A 19,433-nucleotide genomic window follows, 5' to 3' on the forward strand; every position below is an offset into this window, starting at 1 on the left:
AAAATTCCACAATTTAATTAAAAATTGAACTTATTTGTTTAAAATTTTTATTATTTTATCGATAATTCAACTTAATTAGCTTAAAACTCAATAACTCTGTTATATTTGTGTGTTTTATTGAAAAGCCGTATTAGTTTGGTTGAATTCAGCCGTTTTTTTTAAATTAAAAATTAAAATCTTCTTTGGATAAAATATCAACTTTTTTCGTTGAGAATTCATTTTTTTTAGGTAAAAAAGTAATTTTTCTTGGTTGAAAATGAATTATTTTCGGCTTGAAGATTCAACAACTTAGTAGAAAAAATTGTGTTGGTTAAAAATTTAAATGTTTGGTTAAAATTTAATTTTTTTAATTGAAAACTCAACTGTTTTGTAGAAAATTTTTGTTTTTGGTTTGAATGTTTAACTATTTTGTTGAAAATTTATGTATTTTTTTGTAGAAAATAAATCTTTTGTTTAAAAATTAATCTTTTTTGTTAAAAATCCAAGTTTTTGTAAATGAAAATTTAATTCCTTCTCGAGAATTCGACTAAAAATTCCACAATTTAATTAAAAATTGAACTTATTTGTTTAAAATTTTTATTATTTTATCGATAATTCAACTTAATTAGCTTAAAACTCAATAACTCTGTTAAATTTGTGTGTTTTATTGAAAAGCCGTATGATTTGGTTGAATTCAGCCGTTTTTTTTAAATTAAAAATTAAAATCTTCTTTGGATAAAATATCAACTTTTTTCGTTGAGAATTCATTTTTTTTAGGTAAAAAAGTAATTTTTCTTGGTTGAAAATGAATTATTTTCGGCTTGAAGATTCAACAACAAAGTAGAAAAAATTGTTTTGTTTAAAAATTTAAATGTTTGGTTAAAATTTAATTTTTTTATTGAAAATTCAACTGTTTTGTAGAAAATTTTTGTTTTTGGTTTGAATGTTTAACTATTTTGTTGAAAATTTATGTATTTTTTGTAGAAAATAAATCTTTTGTTTAAAAATTAATCTTTTTTGTTGAAAATCCAAGTTTTTTTTCATGAAAATTTAATTCCTTCTCGAGAATTCAACTTTTTGGTTTAAAATAGATTTTTGATTGAAGTTTAATCTTTTTTTTTCTGAAAATTTTAGGTTTGGAAAAAAGTCTACGAGATTAGTGCGAGCTGCAGCAGTGAAACTTTCTCAAGAGTTGTTTAATATGATTGACAGGCCTGATTATGCGCTGGTTACGCGACTTCAGGAAGGAACTGAATCACAGGTAAGAACAGATATTTAAAAATAACTTCACTAATGCCACTATTTTTTTCCTTTTATTTGAAAAATATTTTTGAACTTTTTCGCTAATCGGCTAATTTTATTAAATTAATTTCTAATTTATATGTTGTTTATTCCTTCACATTCTGAACAGAGTAGTTGAATTTTTAATATAAAAAAAATGTTAAACCAAAAATGGAGAAGTTAAATTTTCATTTAAGAGAATTAGGTTGCAAAAAAAAATTTACAAAGAAAAAAAGTTGATTTTGAATCAGTTGAATTTTCAACAAAGTAGTTAAATTTTCAGTGTAAAAAAATCAGTTTTTAAGGCAAAAAAAAGAAAACTAATTTTCAACTAAAATTATAAATTTCCAGCCAAAAAAATTTACTTTTAAGAAAGGGATTCCACTTTTAACCAAATTTTTGATTTATCTGCCCAAAAAGAGGAATTTTCAATAACAAATTTGATATTTGATGTAGTTTGTTCCAAATTTAACTATTTTGTTAAAAAATTATTTTTTTTTTTATGTTGAACATTTGCCTTATTTAGTTTAAAATTACACGATTTTGAGTTGAAAATTTACAATTCCATTCTTTCTGGAAAATGGATACTTTTTATCAAATTTAATTTTTTCGGTTCAAAATTCACTTCTTTGGTTGAAACTTATTTTTTTTTAATTGAAAATTAATTTTTTAAATAAAAATGTAACTATTTCATTTGTGTCAAAATTGTTTACAATTTAATTTTCTTGGCTGAAAAATCACTTTGTTTATTGAAAATTAGTTTTTAATTGTTAATTTATTTTTTAAATTAAAAATGTAACTATTTTTTTTTGTCGAAAATGTATGTTTTTTTAAATAGAAATTTAATATTCTTGGTTATTATTAATTACATTTTTTTGGTTGTGTGTTCATTATTTTAGTTAAAAATTAATTTTTTTCACCGAGAATTTAAAAATTCCAGTTTTCTGGAAAATTGATCTTGTTGGTAAAAATATAATCTTTTTGACTGAAAATTTATTTTATTTGTTGAAAAATTAATTTTTTTACTAAAAATTTAAGTATTCTCAGTTGAAAATTGATCTGTTTTAGGTGGAAATTAAACTGTTTTGTTGAAAATTCTTCTTTTTCTTAGAAAAGTCATCTCATTATTTGAAACGAATACATAAATTTGAAATTTAAAAATAATAAATATCAACCAAAAATAAAATAGTTGATTTTACGCTTGGGAAAATAACTTTTAAGCTGAAGTTCGTTTTTTTGTTTAGAATTTATTTTTCTAACTGAAAATTTTCTACTTTTGGTTGAAATGTTTTTTAAATTGAAAATTAATGTGTTTATTGAAACTTCCTTTTTTGGTAGATAACTCATCTTTCAGTTAAAAATGCAATAATTTTAATAAAAAATTAATATTTTTAAGTTGAAAATTCAACTTTTTTGTAAAAAATTAATAATTTTGGATTAAAATTTCAACTGTTTTGTAATAAATTCGTCATTTTGGCTTAAAAATTCAACAGTTTGGATTAGATTGGTTTTGATTGAAATTAATGTATTTTTTGGTGGAAATATCAACTATTACACTCTTTCAACTTTTTTTATTGCACTTTTCGTTGAGAATTCGTTTTTTAAAATCCAAAATTCGTCACTTTAGTTGAAAATTTAACGATTTTTTTGAAAATTCATCTTTTTTAGCTGATTTTGAATTGAATCAGAGAATTTTCGAAATTTTCGCTGGTTGCTAGACCGGGAAACCTGAAAAACCGGGAAATGACAGTGAATTTATTTTTTGACCGGGAATTTTACCAAATTTTTGGAATAAAAATGTTATTCAACTTTGATTTAAACCATTTTTTTAATAATTTGTTAAATTGTGATTTTGATAAATTATTATATCATTCAGTTTAGAATGTTTAATTCGAAAATCTTTCACTTGAAAAATTTTCCATTTTAGATTTAAAATTTTTAAAAGCATATATTTTAATTTAAAGAATTTTAAAATACAGTTTTAAAGGCTTAAAAAATTACAAGTTATTAAAATCAAAAATTTAAAAAATAAAAAACAGTGGCCACCGGACCGGGAAACCTGGAATTTTACGAATTTTCAGAAGAAAAATATGCCCCAGTTCGATTTTAACCATTTTTAAAATAATTAAAGTGCAGTTTTTAAATTTAAACAATTAAAAATTAAAACCATTTAAATGGGAAAATTTTTGATAAAAGCCAGTTTTATTTTATCAACTTTAAATGTAAATAAATACCTTAATTTTAAAATGGATCTGTACTTTCAGTATAGAAATCTGAACAATAATTGATTTGACCAAACAATTCTAGATCCGTTCAAAATTTGAGAATTTCCATATTGAAACTGTTTCAATCCGAAATTTTTGATAAGATTTGAAATTAATATATTATTTATTGCAATAATTTTATTTTTAAATAAAAATTTTCATGATTTATCAATAATATATTTTTAATTCAGAGTTTCAGGTCTGCCCTTATATTATTTTTTATATTAAATTTAATAAATAAATTTAAATATTTATCATTTCTATTAATTTTTGTAGCCATTAAAAAATTTAAACATGCGTTTTACTATTTTCAACTTAAAAATAAATTCATAATAATATAGTCATAACTAAAGGTTTTTATTAAATTTAAAATATTGTGAGTCTAAATTATTTAATTTTTATCCCATTTAATTTGAAATTTCTTAACGTAGAAAAAGAATAAGTATTTCATATTTAGCAATATTTCACTGTTAATTTAAAATGAGTACATTGAAACCAAATATTTAAAAGAAAATAATTTGAAACTGAATTCTTTTACAAACATTACAAAATTACAAATTTACATAATTTAAATTTAAAATTTAAAGTTCTTCAACCTAGACTATTACTTTTTACTTACTTTTTTAAGATTTCCGAAAAAAAAATCAAAAATTATTTTGAATTTGGAAAAATTTAGAACCACTTCTATATTTCTCAAGATTTTGAAATAAAATTGTAAAACTTTTAAAGGATGCCTAGACTATTACTTTTTCAAGATTTCTGAATTGTGTTGAATTATTTTAAAATATTTCGGTTTATTTTTAAAGATTTCGAGAAATTTTTAATAGATTTCAATAATCTGAAGGGATTTTTAAGACTTCAAAGACTTCAAAGTGTTAATTATTTTTGTTGAAAATTGATCTTTTTATGTTAAAAATTCAAAATTTGGTTGAAATTTGTCTTTTTTATTTGAAAATTTAACTATTTCGTTCTAGTTTAACTCTTTTGTTACAATATATATCTTAGATATACAAACATAGAAATCTTTGAATCATTGGATTTTCGAAGAACTTTTCAACTTTTAGCGTTACAATTTTAATTGTTCTATTTAAAAAATGTTTAATTTTTAAAAGAAATTGTTGAATTTTTATGTAGAAATAATAATTGAACACTTATTATTTTTGGAAAAAATTTGAGTAGTTTTAAGAGATATTTAGAAATGTTGAAAAGATTCAAAATTAATGAAAAACTTGAAATTATTTCAAGTAATTTAAACGAAGTGTTTTAACATTTTTTTCAGAACTTCTAAATATATTTTAAAATTAATCGAAATTTTCCTACAATTTTTTAAAATCCCGAAAATTAAAAAAAAAATTCTTAAAATCTTTCATGTTCTTCTTTGATAATTTTTTTAATCCCTTAAAATCCTTTTAAACTTTCTGTTACGATAATTTTTCAAAGTGAAAAATCATTTTCAGTTTTTCTAAAAATCTTAAGAAATTTTTTTATTTTTTCGAAGTCTTTAAAAAGTTCTAAATTTTTTGTTTGAAATCTGCAAAAATTTAGATTTTATTTTAAATTCGGCTGTAAGTATTTGAAATTACTTCAAGTTTTAAATTTAATTCGAATCTTTTTAAAACTTCTAAATATCTCTTAAAATTACTCTAATATTTAAAAAAAATAATAAGTGTTCTATTATTATTCGTAAATTCAAATGAATTTTTTTTTTAATTTGCAGAATTTTCTAAAAGTTATAGAAAAAATTCAATTCATTTTGAAATATATTTAAAAGTTCAAAGAAAAAAAAATCCAAAATTATTTTGAATTTGGAAAAATTTAAAACCACTTCTAAATTTCTCAAGATTTCGAAATAAAATTGTAAAACTTTTAAAGGATGCCTCTACTATGCAAAATAAATATAATTTAACAACTGTTAAGTTAAAAAAATTATTTTTCGAATTTTTAATGTGTCTGGATTAAAATGACTTAAAATAATATAGTTTTGAAAATTTTTAAAGTTCATTGCTTGATTTTTTAATTTAGATTACAGAAAATGTCAACGTGGATTTATATATTTGGAACTTAATCTGAATCTTTGAACTCTGTAATTGATCAAAGTTCTAAATTTTGCAGTTTATTTGCATTTCATTTAACATTGTTTATTTGAAAAGTGTTACAACCTTCCATTTGGTACGTGAAAATTTTTGAGCATTTGAATACACAATTTTTGAATTGAAAAATTTTTAAACTTCAATTTTAAAAGTTTGGAGTTCAAGGCTTGCACTTTGAATGCTTTAATTTGTTGTTTATTGTTTATTTCTTTATATGGAAGAATGTTCAGATTATAGTTTGATTTTTTGAAATTCATTTGCCGTGAAAAATGTTGGCGAACCGGAAAAAAACCTGGAATTTAAAATCCGCCCGATGAAATATTGTTAATATCGAAGAAAATAAATATAGCATTTTTATTTTAATTTATGTAACAGATATTCAAATGCAAATTCGCTGGCTGGGACGAGGTTATTGCTGTCGATTTTACTCGTACTGCAGAATCTGTGGCGAAAACGGGCGCTGACCTCACGAAATGGGCCAAAAAACAAGAAACTAAGGTAATTTAATTAACTTTTTTTTAAATATTCTCCCTTCAGGCCTATCCTATATTCAGTGAAGGTCCAGAAAGTACCTTATTTTTCAAGATTTGGTACCCTATTTGTAGCCCATAATGGAACGTTGAAAAAAATTAATATGATTGAATGGGGGAATTTTACTTCCTTTTTTAAGATTTCTGAATTGTGTTGAATTATTTTGAAATATTTCAGTTTATTCTTAAAGATTTCGAGAAATTTTTTATAGATTTCAATAATCAGAAGGGATTTTTAAGACTTCAAAGTATTTTTAAAGATTCTAAGGAATTCTTAAGAGCTTTTAAAAGTTTCAAGTGATTTCAAAAAATTTCAAAGGATTTTAAAGGATTTTCAATATTTTAGGGAATTTTGAAAGATTCCAAGAATTTTCTTAAATTATTTTTATTAATTTGAAGGGACTTCAAAGTTCTGGAAATATTTTAGGATAAGAATTCTTATTAATTTATCCGGACTTCTTTTTAATTTTTTTTTTTTTCTTTATTTTGATCATTCTAAATTTACTCAAATTCTACGAAACTCAATGGATTTTTTTTTAATTTTAAAAAGTTTTGATTGAATTGATCCTGAGGTGCCATTGATAAACGATCAAAGGATTTTATATATTTTTTCAAATACCTTGGCATTTTCAACATGAGTTTGAAAAAAATTGTCAATTTTTTTCTAAGATTTTAAATACTTTATGTAATTTAAAATTTTACAAGTAGCTTTTAATTTTTCAAAAAATTTACAATATTTTAGAGTATTTTAAAAGATTCATGGGAATTTACATGAGGTTTAAACAATTTCAAGGAATTTTCAAGGGTTTTAATAATTTTAAGGGACTTACCAATTTTAGTGGATTCCAAAGAATTTATTCACAAAAAGTTTTGGAATTCTCTCTTGAATTCTTATTCATTTATCCTGCATTCTCTCGAATTTTTAAAAATTTATTTAAATTATTCTAAATTTACTTAAATTCTACGCAACTCAATGAATTTTTTAACAAATTTTTAAAGTTTTGATTGAATTGATCCTGAGTAGCAATTTTCAAGAGCTTTAAAACAATTAAAAATATTTTAAAGGATTTGAAATTATTGTTTGAAATTCACCCTGAATTCTTATTAATTTATCATGAATTCTTTTGAATTCCCTTAAATTATACTAAATTCAATGGGTTTTTAAAAAGTTTTTGTTTTTAATTCATCTTGAAGTCTTTAAAACTCACCTTAAATGCTTACATATTTCATCAAAATCTTTTGAATTCCCTTTAATTTTTCTAAAGTCATTTTTTAATTATTTAATTCAATTAATTCTTTTGTATTATTTAATTGTTTTCAATTCAACTTGATTTTTGATGAATTTCATCGATGGATTTTTTTTCGATTTTAAAAGATTTTTCCAATTCATTTGAATTTTTTTGAATTATTTTGTAGTCAATATTCAATTTTTTGGTTAGAAACTAGTAGGGCATCAAAGATTTAATGAGATTTAAAAATATTTTTGAAATTCACCCTGAATTCTTTTAAATTCTTTTGAACTTTTTTAAGCTCTTTTCAAATTTCCTGAATTCAATAAAGCTTTTTCATATTTTAAAATTGTTTTCAATTCTTTTGCAGTTTCAGTAAAGAAATATAATTTCATTTAGAACAGGGAATTTTTAAATTCATAATTTTAATGAAAAATTCATCTCTGGTTGAAAATAAAACTACTTTGTTAAAATTGATTTTTTAAGCTAAAAATTTAACTATTCCAGTAGAAGATTTAACAATTTTGCTAAAAATCCGTTTTTTATTGTTGTGAAGAATTATACTTTTAACCGAAAAATTAACTAGTCTATTTTTGGTTGAAAATTGATCTTTTTATGTTAAAAATTCAAAATTTGACTGAAAATTTGTCTTTTTTATTTGAAAATTTAACTATTTCGTTCTAGTTTAACTGTTTTGTTGCAAATTTTTTTTTTAAGTTTAATATTTTATAATTGTATTTAAAGATTCACCTCTTTGGTTGAGCATACGTTCTTTTACTAAAATTTAATCCTGGTTTCAAATTAAATTAAATTTGTTTACTTTATTTGAAAATATAACTAATTTTTTTAAAGTTATTTTTTATGTGGAAAGTGATTTTTTCAACTGAAATTTTTACTTATTCCAATTAAATATTCCATCGTTTGAAAATGATTATTTTTTTGGTTCAAAATTCAACTATTTCGTTGAAAATTTGTCCTTTTTTAATTAAAAATTCAGCTATTTCGATAAATTCATGTATTTTGCTGAAAAATTAAATTTTTTGATAGAAAATTGATCTTTTTATGTAAAAATTAATCTTCTTGTTTTAAAAATGCATCATTTTAGTAAGAATTTAAGTGGTATAAGTTAAATTTTAATCAATTTATTTGAAAATTCATTACTTTGGTTGAAAATTAAATTATTTTGTTGAAAACCTTTTTTTTTAAATTAATTTTTTAAACTGAAAAATTAACTATTTCATTTTATTTAATTAATATTTTCCAGTGGTAAATTTTAGTATATGTTTGGTTGAAAATTAATTTCTTTAACTAAAAATGTAACTGTCGTCTTTTTTTAATTTAAAATTCAACTATTTCGTTGAAAATTTACGTATTTGGTTAAAAAATCGATTTGTTTGTAGAAAATTATCTTTTTGTTTGCAAGTTAATCTATTTGTTTAAAAATTCTTTCTTTTCAGTTTAAAATTCAAGTATCCCAGTTAAATACTTATCACTTTATTTGAAAATTCATCTTTTAGGCTTGAAATAAAATTATTTTGTTGATTCATCGTTTTAACTAAAAATTCATTTCTTTGGTTAAGAAATGAGCTGTTTGATTTCAAACTTGTTTTTTCTTTGCATATTTTTCAAATGAAATTTATCATGTTTTAAAATGAAAATGTAACTATTATTTTAGTTGAACATTTCATAATTTCCCCCAAAAATTCATCTCGTTGGTTTGACATTCATTTTTTGACTAAAAATTTAATTTTTGGTTAAAAAATTATCTTTTTAATTGAAAATTCGTCGTTTTTCGTACAAATTAATCTTCTTGGATGAAAATTAATCTTTTTAGTCGAAAATTCAAGTATTCTATTTAAAGATTCATAATTTCAGTTAAAATTTCATCTTTCTATTTTTAAATTTAATTATTTCAGTTAAATATTTACAATTTTATTTGAAAGCTTACTTATTCCAATTGAAAATTCCATACTTGTAGTTCAAATTCCTCTGATTGGTTAAACATTTTTTTTTTAAACTCGATATTTAATTATTTAAGTTTTGGTCGGCAATTTATCTTTTTTAATAGAAATCAATTTTTTTATTTGAAAATTCAACTGTTGCTGTTGAATATTCATTGTTTTAGTTCAAAACTCCTATTTTTGCGGTTTAAAATTTAAAAAATTTTAACTAAAAATGTTACTATTCCATTTTCGGTTGAAAATCTGTATTTTTTAGTTTAAAATTCAACTACTTCGTTATAAATGTATTTATTTTGTTGAAAATTGTATTTTTTAATAGAAAATCAATCTTCTTGTTTAAAAAATCGTCTTTTTGCCGGAAAATTCCAGTGTTTTAATTAAATATTCAACATTTTCGTTGAAAATTCATATTTTTGGTTAAAAATTGAACTATTTTCTTGAAAATCCGTTATTTTTGTTGAAAACAAATTTTTTCAACTGAAAATTAGACCATTTCATTTTTTATAACAAAAATTATATTTTTCAGTGGAAAATTGAAGTATTTGCTTAAAAATTAATTAATTTTGCAATATTTTGCTCAGTTTTGCGGCAAATATGAATATTTTACTTTTAATTGGCCGGAAAAATTAAATAACTTGACCGGGAATTTTAAGAGACCGGGGAAAATCGGGAAATGACAGTGAATTAATTTGTTTACCGGGAATTTAAAAAATATTTTAGAATAAAAATGTTATCCTACTCTGATTTCAGCCGTTTTTTAAATAATTTGTGATTTTCATAAATTATTATATCATTTAGTTTTTAAGTTTTTAAAATCGAAAATTTTTTTATAAAAAAACAGGGTCGCCGCCGGGGCGGGAAACCGGGAATTTTACGAATTTTCAGAAGAACAAATCTGCCCAAGTTCGATTTTAACAGTTTTTGAAATAATTAAAGTGCAATTTTGAGGATTTAAACAATCCAAAATTAAAAGCATTTAAAGTTGAAAATTTTTGATAAAAACAGTTTAATTTTATCAACTGTAAATATAAATAAGTAAATTATTTTTTAAATGGATCTGTACTCAAAATAGAAATCTGAACAATAATTGATTTGACCAAACAATTCTAGATTCGTTCAAAATTTTAGAATTTTCAGATTGTAACTGTTTCAATATGAAATTTTTGATAAGATTTGAAATTAATTTATCATTTATTCCGATAATTTTATTTTTAAATAAAAATCTTGATGATTTACCAATAATATATTTTTAATACAAAATTTCAGGTCTTCCTTTATATTATTTTTTATATTAAATTTAATAAATAAATTTATTAATATGTTATTACTATTAATTTTTTAGTCATTAAAAAATGTAAACGTGCGTTTTATTATTTTTAACTTAAAAGTAAATCCATAATAATATAGTCATAATTAAAGGTTTTTATTAAATTTAAAATATTGCGAGTCTAAATTATTTAATTTTTATCTCATTTAATTTGATATTTCTTAACGTAGAAAAAGAATAAGTATTTTATATTCAGCAATTAAAATTTTAATTGTTCTATTGAAGAAGTGTTTAATTTATAAGTGAAATTATTTAACTTTGAAGCATAAATAACAATTGAACACTTATTATTTATTGGCAAAATTTGAGTAATTTTAAGAGATATTTAGAAGTTTTTAAAAGATTCAAAATTAATTAAAAACTTGAAATTATTTCAAGTAATTTAAACGAAGTGTGTCAACATTTTTTTTAGAACTTGTAAATATATTTAAAAATTAATCGCAATTTTCCTACAATTTTGGAAATTCATGCCATTTTTTTTTAATCCTTCAAATCTTCCATGCTTCTTTGATAATTTTTTTAATCTCTTACAATCTCCTTAAAATGCCTGTTATAATAATTTTTCAAAGTGAAAAATCATTTTCAATTTTCCTAAGAATCTTAAGAAAATTTTTTATTCTTTTGAAGTCTTTCACAATTATTAAAAAAATTCTAATTTTTTTTTTAATCTGCAAAATCTAAGTTTTATTTAAAATTCGGTTGTAAGTATTTCAAATTATTTCAAGTAAAATTTGTTTTTAATTTGCAGGATTTTCTAACAGTTATAGAATAAATAAATTCATTTTGAAATATATTCAAAAGTTCCGAAAAAAATAATAAAATTATTTTGTACTTGGAAAAATTTTAAACCACTTAAATATTTCTCAAGATTTTGAAATAAAATTGTAAAGCTTTTAAAGGATGCCTAGACTATTTAAAATAAAAATACTTTAACTTCTAATTTAAGAAATATTCAAGAAAAATTTAAGAAAAAAAATTAATGTGTTTGGAACTTAATCTGAAGAAGTGTTGAAGAAGTGTTTAATTTATAAGTGAAATTATTTAATTTTGACGCATAAATAACAATTGAACACTTATTATTTGTAGAAAAAATTTGAGTAACTTTAAGAGATATTTAGAAGTTTTTAAAAGATTCAAAATTAATTAAAAACTTGAAATTATTTCAAGTAATTTAAACGAAGTCTGTCAACATTTTTTTCAGAACTTGTAAATATATTTAAAAATTAATCGAAATTTTCCTACATTTTTGGAAAATCATGCAAAAATTTTTTTTTAAATCCTTAAAGTCTTCCATGTTCTTTGATCAATTTTTTAATCTCTTAAAATCGACTTAAACTGCCTGTTACAATAATTTTTCAAAGTGAAAAATCATTTTCAATTTTCCTAAGAATCTTAAGCAAATTTTTTATTCTTTTGAAGTCTTTCACAATTATTAAAAAAATTCTAATTTTTTTTTTAAATCTGCAAAATCTAAGTTTTATTTTAAATTCGGTTGTAAGTATTTCAAATTATTTCACGTAAAATTTGTTTTTAATTTGCAGGATTTTCTAACAGTTATAGAATAAATAAATTCATTTTGAAATATATTCAAAAGTTCCGAAAAAAATAATAAAATTATTTTGAACTTGGAAAAATTTAAAACCACTTAAATATTTCTCAAGATTTTGAAATAAAATTGTAAAGCTTTTAAAGGATGCCTAGACTATTTAAAATAAAAATACTTTAACTTCTAATTTAAGAAATATTCAAGAAAAATTTAAGAAAAAAAATTAATGTGTTGAAGAAGTGTTTAATTTGTAAGTGAAATTATTTAATTTTGACGCATAAATAACAATTGAACACTTATTATTTATTGGCAAAATTTTAGTAATTTTAAGAGATATTTAGAAGTTTTTAAAAGATTCAATATTAATTAAAAACTTGAAATAATTTCAAGTAATTTAAAAAAAATGAGTCAACATTTTTTTTTTTTTTAGAAATTGTAAATATATTTTTAAATTAATCGAAATTTTCCTACAATTTTGGAAAACCATAAAAAAAATTTTTTTTAATCCTTAAAATCTTCCATGTTCTTCTTTGATAATTTTTTTAATCTTTTAAAATCTACTTAAACTGCCTGTTACAATAATTTTTCAAAGTGAAAAATCATTTTCAATTTTCCTAAGAATTATTAAAAAACAATTATTAAAAAATTCTAAAATTTTCTTTTTTTAATCTGCAAAAATCTACGTTTTATTTTAAATTCGTTTATAAGTATTTCAAATTATTTCAAGTAGAATTTTGTTTTTAATTTGCAGGATTTTCTAAAAGCTATAGAAAAAATAAATTCATTTTGAAATATATTCAATAGTTCCGAAAAAAATACTAAAATTATTTTGAACTTGGAAAAATTTAAAACCATTTAAATATTTCTCAAGATTTTGAAATAAAATTGTAATCCTTTTAAAGGATGCCTAGACTATTTAAAATAAAAATAATATAGCTTCTAATTTAATAACTGTTAAGTCAACAAAATTATTTTCAATTTTTAATGTGTTTGGAACTTAATCTGAATCTTTGAACTCTATAAGTGATAAAAGTTCTAAATTTTTCAGTTTATTTGCATTTCATTTAACAATGTTTATTTGAAAATTGTTACTATCTTCCATTTGGTACGTGTAAATTTTCGAGTATTTGAATACCCAATTTTTGAATTAAAAAACTTTGAAACTTCAATTTTAAAAGTTTGGAATTCAAGTGTTCCACTTTGAATGCTCTAATTTGTTGTTTATTGCTTATTACTTTATATGGGAAAATGTTGAAAATATATTTTGATTTTTTAAATTTTATTGGCCGTAAAAAATGTTTGCGAACTTGGAAAAAACCCGGAAATGACAGGGAATTTTTTTTCTTCGGTTAAAACGGCCACTCTGAAAAACTTTTGATCCCCATATTTTATCCCGTGGGGAGTGTGAGTCCTGTCTCTTAAATTTAGTAGAATATAATTAATTATAATTATTTTTTTAAATAGGCTGATCTTGCTGCCCTTTTTATGCCTCGACAACCTTCCATGTCGGCCTTGGAAGCTCAGCAATTAATGGCAGAATGGAATGATGATCTGGAAGCGATGGAGGCTCTCGTTTTGGAAGGAAAGAAATTCGTTCGTTTACCTGAAGAGGAACTTGGCCACTTCCACAGTGGAGACTGCTACGTTTTTCTTTGTCGATATTGGGTGGTAAGTTTATCAATTTTCCTTGTGAAATTAAGAGAAACACATTTTTTAATTTAATGTTTTTTAATCTACTACAATTTTTAGAATTCTATGCGGCATTTAAAAAATATATTATGAAAAATTTAGGCTACTACTTTGTTCTAAAATATTAACAAAGTTTGAAGTCCAAAATGATTTCAAAACAGGGAAAATAGGGATAATTTTTTACGGAAATGGAGAAATTATGGGGGAGTAAATTATTTTAAATAACATTAGTGTAGGTATTATATCCAAAAATCAATCAAATAGATGAATTTTCAACATTAAAATTAGTTTGAAACTAAACAGTTGAATTTTCTACCAAATAATACAATTTTCTACCAAACTATTGAAATTTCAAAACAAAATGTTTCAATTTTCACAAAGAAGTTGTATTTTTAACCCGACAATGTGAATATTCAACTAAGAAAGTTGACTTTTAACGAAAAATTTGAATTTTTAACAAAGTAGTTGAGTACTCAACCAAAACTAATTTTCAAACAGACAGGTGACTTTTCACGAACAACAAAAATAATTTTCTACTACAAGAGATGAATTTTTAACAAGAGTTGAGTTTTTAAGCTACAAAATTGAATTTTTTAGAAAATATTTGACTCTGCAGCCCGAAAAGATCAATTTTCAACAAGAAAGTATATTTTCCATCAAATAGTCAAAATAGTGGAATTTTCAATCGAAAAATATTAATTTTCAATCAGGAAGATTAATTTTCTATCAGAAGGGACAAATTTTCAACAAAAACAGGAATTTTCAAATAAATATTAAAAATTTTAACTACAGAGATGAATATTAAATTGAACAGTTGTTAAATTTTGAACACAAAAAGACGAATGTTCTACAAATCAGTTGGAATTTTAACCCGACATTATGATTTTTTAAGTAAAAAGTTCATTTTCAGCCAAATAGTTAAATTTTCTATCAAAGTAGTGGAATTTTTAATCGAAAAATATAAATTTTCGACCAAGAAGATGAATTTTTTTTGTCATAAATGGCAAATTTTCGACGAAAACAGAAAACGGCATTTTCTACTTTCTACTTTAAAACAGATAGTTAAATTTTCAACACGAAAATATGAATTTTTAATAAAAAAAAGTACATTTTCAACTAAATAATAAAATTGTTTACCAAAATAGTGGAGTTTTCAATCAAAAAAATATAAATTTTCTACTAGGAATATTAATCTTTTATTAGAAAGGACAAAATTTCAACAAAAACAAGAATTGTCAAATAATTAGTTAAAATTTCAACTGCAGAGATGAATTTTCGATTAAAAAAGTCAAATTTAAACAAAACAACAGTTAGAATTAAAAACAAAAGAATTGATTAATTCACAAATTAATTAACAGATTAATTTGCAAATTAATTAATTGATTTATTTAATTTGCAAATTATATGAAACCAAACAGTTGCATTTCTAACTAAAAGATATTAAATTCATACCGAAAGGGATGATTTTTTAATCAAAAACGGCAAATTTTCAACCAAAAGAGATTAATTTTGAACCAGTGATGAACCTTCAATTAAAAAAATACATTTTCTACCATTTTTACAAAGTAGTTCTACTTTCAATTAGATAGATAAATTTTTGAACAAATAAAGAATAATTATCAATAAAAAATGTAATATTTGATAATAAAACCAAATAATTTTGAAATTTACATTAAAAAAAAGTTGAAATAACGAAAAAATACGAATTAATTAAATCGCAAATTAATTAACAGATTAATTTGGATTATTTGCAACCAAACAGTTGCATTTTTTCTAAAAATTATTCATTTCCAACCAGAGATGAATCTTTACTTTAAAAAAATGAATTTTTAACTCAGTAGTTTAACCTTAAAACTTGAATTTTTAACAAAAAATCTAATAGTTGATAATTTAACGAAAAAATGATTTAATTTTAGATAAAAAACAGTTAATACCAACCAAAAAAGACGAATTTTAAACAAAATAGTTAAATCCTCGATCAAAACAGATTAATTTTCAACCACACAGTTGCATTTTGAACCAAAACAGATAAAAATTCGAACGAAAAAGACAAATTTGCAATTAATAAAGATTCTTCAGTAAATAAAAAAATACGCATTTTAAATAAAATAGTTTAATTTGCATCTAAAACAAATATAATAAATTTTCAACGAAATAGTTCAATTTTTTACTCAAAAAGATGAATTTTTGTCCAAGAATTTTAATTTTCTAACAACTAAGACGAATTTTCAAACAAATAGTTGAAATTTTCACTAAACAAGATAAATTTGCAACGAAAGCGATTAAATTTGAACAACAACAACAACAAATTTTAATAAAGCACTTCAATTTTCAACCACGTAGTTGAATTTTGGATAAAAAATTATGATTTCTTAAGAAAATAATTGAATTTTTAACAAAATAATTAATATTTCAACCAAAAGAGATTAATTTTAAACCAAAAAATATTATTTTTCTAACAAAAGATGAATTTTCAATCCAAAAAGACGAGCTTTCAATAAAAAAAGCCGATTTTTAAACCAAACGGTAGAATTTTCAAGCGAAAAAGACTCATTTTCTTTACAAAAAACCGGAATTTGAAACAAAAAATTTTAATTTCTACCAAAATCGTTGAATTTTCAACTTAAAAATACGAATTTTCATCAAAACATTAAAATTTTCAAACAAAAAGCATGAATTTTTAGAAAAAACTTTAAATCTTCAACAAAATAATAAAATTTGCAACGAAATAATAAAATTCGTGAAAAAAAAAATAATTCTCAACCAAACATATAATAAACTTCTTGACAGAATAAACAGTAAACAAAAAAGTTGAATCGGGGTGGCGACTTAATCGGAAAAATTTTTCTTTTTTAAACGAAAATTCAATTCTTTCATTGAAAATTCATGTATTTTGTTACAAAATTGATTTTTTTTGTAGAAAATTATCGTTTTCATTGAAAGTTAATATTATTGTTTAAAAATTCTTCTTCTCAGTTAAAAATTCAAGTATTGCAGTTAAATAATTATTATTTTAGTTGAAAATTCTTTTTTTAGGTTGCAAATGAAATTACTTGATTAAAAGTTCAACTCCTTTGTTAAAAATTATTATTTTTTGGATGATTATTGATCATTTTGATTGAAAATATCATCGCTGGATGAAAATGTACCTGTTTTGGTTGAAAATAAAACTAAAATAAAAAATATAACTAAAAATTGAACTATTTCAGTAGAAAAAATCATTTATTTTTTTTAAAATTCGTTTTTTTTTTGTTAAGAATTAGATTTTTAACAAAAATTTAACCATTTTATTTTGGGTTGAAAATGTTTTTTTTTTTTTTTTTTTTTTTTTTTTTTTTTTTTTTTTTTTTTTGAGAAAATTAATCTTTATGGTTGAAAATTTATCTTCTCAGGTTCAAAATTTAAAATTTTGATGAAAATTTGTCTTTTTAAATTGGAAATTAAACTATTTCATTGAAAATTCACATATTTGGGTAAAAATAGATTTTTTTGCAGGAAATTATTTTTTTCTTTGCAAATTAATCTTGTTGTTTAAAACTTTCCTTTCCGGTTAAAAATTGAAGTATTTCAGTTGAATATTTATTATTTTAGTTAAAAATTCATTTTTTAGGTTGGAAATAAAATTACTTGGTTGAAACTTAATCTCTCTTTTTTTTAAATTATTTATTTTTTGAAGATTTATCATTTTAATTAAAAATTCAATTTTTTTGGTTGTAATATGAGCTATTTGATTGAAAACTTCTTTTTTTTTGTAGAAAGGAATTTTTTACGGTTATTTAAATTTTTTGTTGAAAACTTATTTATTATTTGGTTTAAAATGATTTTTTTCTAAACCGAAAATTTAATTATTATTCCACTTGATTATTCCATAATTTTAGATAAAAACAAATCTCTTTGGTTGAGAATTCATTTTTTGACTAAAAATTTAGTTATATAATTTTTGATCAAAAAATTTATTTTTTTTTTTGTAAAAAATTCAATTATTCTAGTTAAAAATTCATCATTTTAGTTGAAAGTATATCATTTTCTTTGAAATTGTAACTATTTTTTTGAAAGTTAGTTATTTTTTTTTGTCGAAAGTAATTTTTTTGGTGGAAAATATTTTTTTAACTAAAAAATTAACTTCTTCCAAATGAATATTCCATAGTTTTAAGTGGAAATTTTTCTGTCTGGCTGAAAATTAATTTTTTCAACTTAATATTTAATTATTTAAGTTTTCATTGATAATTTATCTTTTTTGGTACAAATTAATTTTTTGTTGTTGAAAATTCAACTATTCCAGTTGAAAATTTATCACTTTGGTTGAAAATTGAAACTATTTTGTTGAAAATCCTTTTTTTTTTTTGTTGAAAATTAATTTATTTTACCTGAAAGTTTAACTTTGCACTTTTTGTAAAATAAAATTGGTATATTTTACTAGAAAATTTAAGTATTTTTTTTCAAAATTGATTTATTTTGCAATTTTCGGCACTGTTTTGTTAAATCCAAAGAAGAAAATTTTTTGAAAATTGTTTATTTTTCGTCAGCCTTTGGACGTGGAAAATGAAGACGGCGATGATCAGTGCGAGGACGATTTTCAATGTATGGTCTACTTCTGGCAAGGCAGAGATGCCGGAAATATGGGATGGCTCACATTCACTTTTAGGTTATTTTTTTTATTTATTAACTAATTTTTTTATTTACTAACAAAGTTTTAGGAGAAAAAATCCTTCTAATGTTGATTTCAACCGTTAGTTTTTTTAAATAATTAGCTAAATTGTGATATTTTTCGATTATACCTTTCAGTTTAAAATGCTCAATTCGAAAATCTTTTACTTAAAAAATATATAAATTAATGATTGATTTTTAAAATTGATTTTACAATAATCAGTAATTATAATTTAAATATTTCAAACTAAAAAAAAAAGAAAATTTTGAAATTTACAATTTTATTCTTTTATTCAATAAAATTTAATTTGTCAGTTAAATTGTTGAATTTTTATGTATAAATAACAATTGAACGTCTATTATTTTTAGAAAAAAATCGAGTAAGCTGAATAGATATTTAGATATTTAGTCTACTAGCAAAATTAGTTTTAAAAGAATATTTAAAAAGATTTAGAAAGATTAACAAAATTATGAAAAATGAATGAGGAAGATTTTAAGGAATTTATTTAATTTGGAAGGATTTTAAATAAATAAAAAAATAGGAAAAATTTGATTCATTTTACAAAATGTTTAGAAGTTCTGAAAAATTTTAAGAAATATTTACAAATTTGAAAAAATGTGAAACAACATGTAAATGTTTCAAGATTTTTAATAAAAATTTCTAATCATTTTAAGGGTTTTTTAACTATTTAAAATAAAAATAATTTAACCTTTAATTTAAGAACTGTTCAGGTTATAAAAAAAATTTAGTCGTTCAATTTTTAATCTTTCTAGCTTAAAATTACTTGAACTCATATATTTTTTAACTTTTTTAAATACATTGATTGATTCTTAAATTTAGATAATTGAAAATAATGACGTGGATTTATATTTTTTGAACTGAATCTGAA

General features: G+C 21.4%; 1 protein-coding gene across 2 annotated transcripts in view; it reads left to right on the forward strand.

Annotated features, from left to right (window-relative positions):
• LOC117182166 (protein flightless-1) overlaps positions 1-19,433 on the forward strand; it is a 100,601-nt gene that overhangs the window by 58,728 nt on the left and 22,440 nt on the right. For both annotated transcript variants that reach the window (XM_033375216.1, XM_033375217.1), the window contains exons 14-17: positions 1,114-1,240; positions 5,990-6,112; positions 13,672-13,875; positions 18,423-18,541. In XM_033375216.1, coding sequence (XP_033231107.1) covers positions 1,114-1,240; positions 5,990-6,112; positions 13,672-13,875; positions 18,423-18,541 — 573 coding nt within the window. The remainder of the gene's footprint in view (positions 1-1,113; positions 1,241-5,989; positions 6,113-13,671; positions 13,876-18,422; positions 18,542-19,433) is intronic.

This window comes from Belonocnema kinseyi, chromosome 10 (assembly GCF_010883055.1).
Source record: "Belonocnema kinseyi isolate 2016_QV_RU_SX_M_011 chromosome 10, B_treatae_v1, whole genome shotgun sequence".
NCBI lineage: Eukaryota > Metazoa > Arthropoda > Insecta > Hymenoptera > Cynipidae > Belonocnema > Belonocnema kinseyi.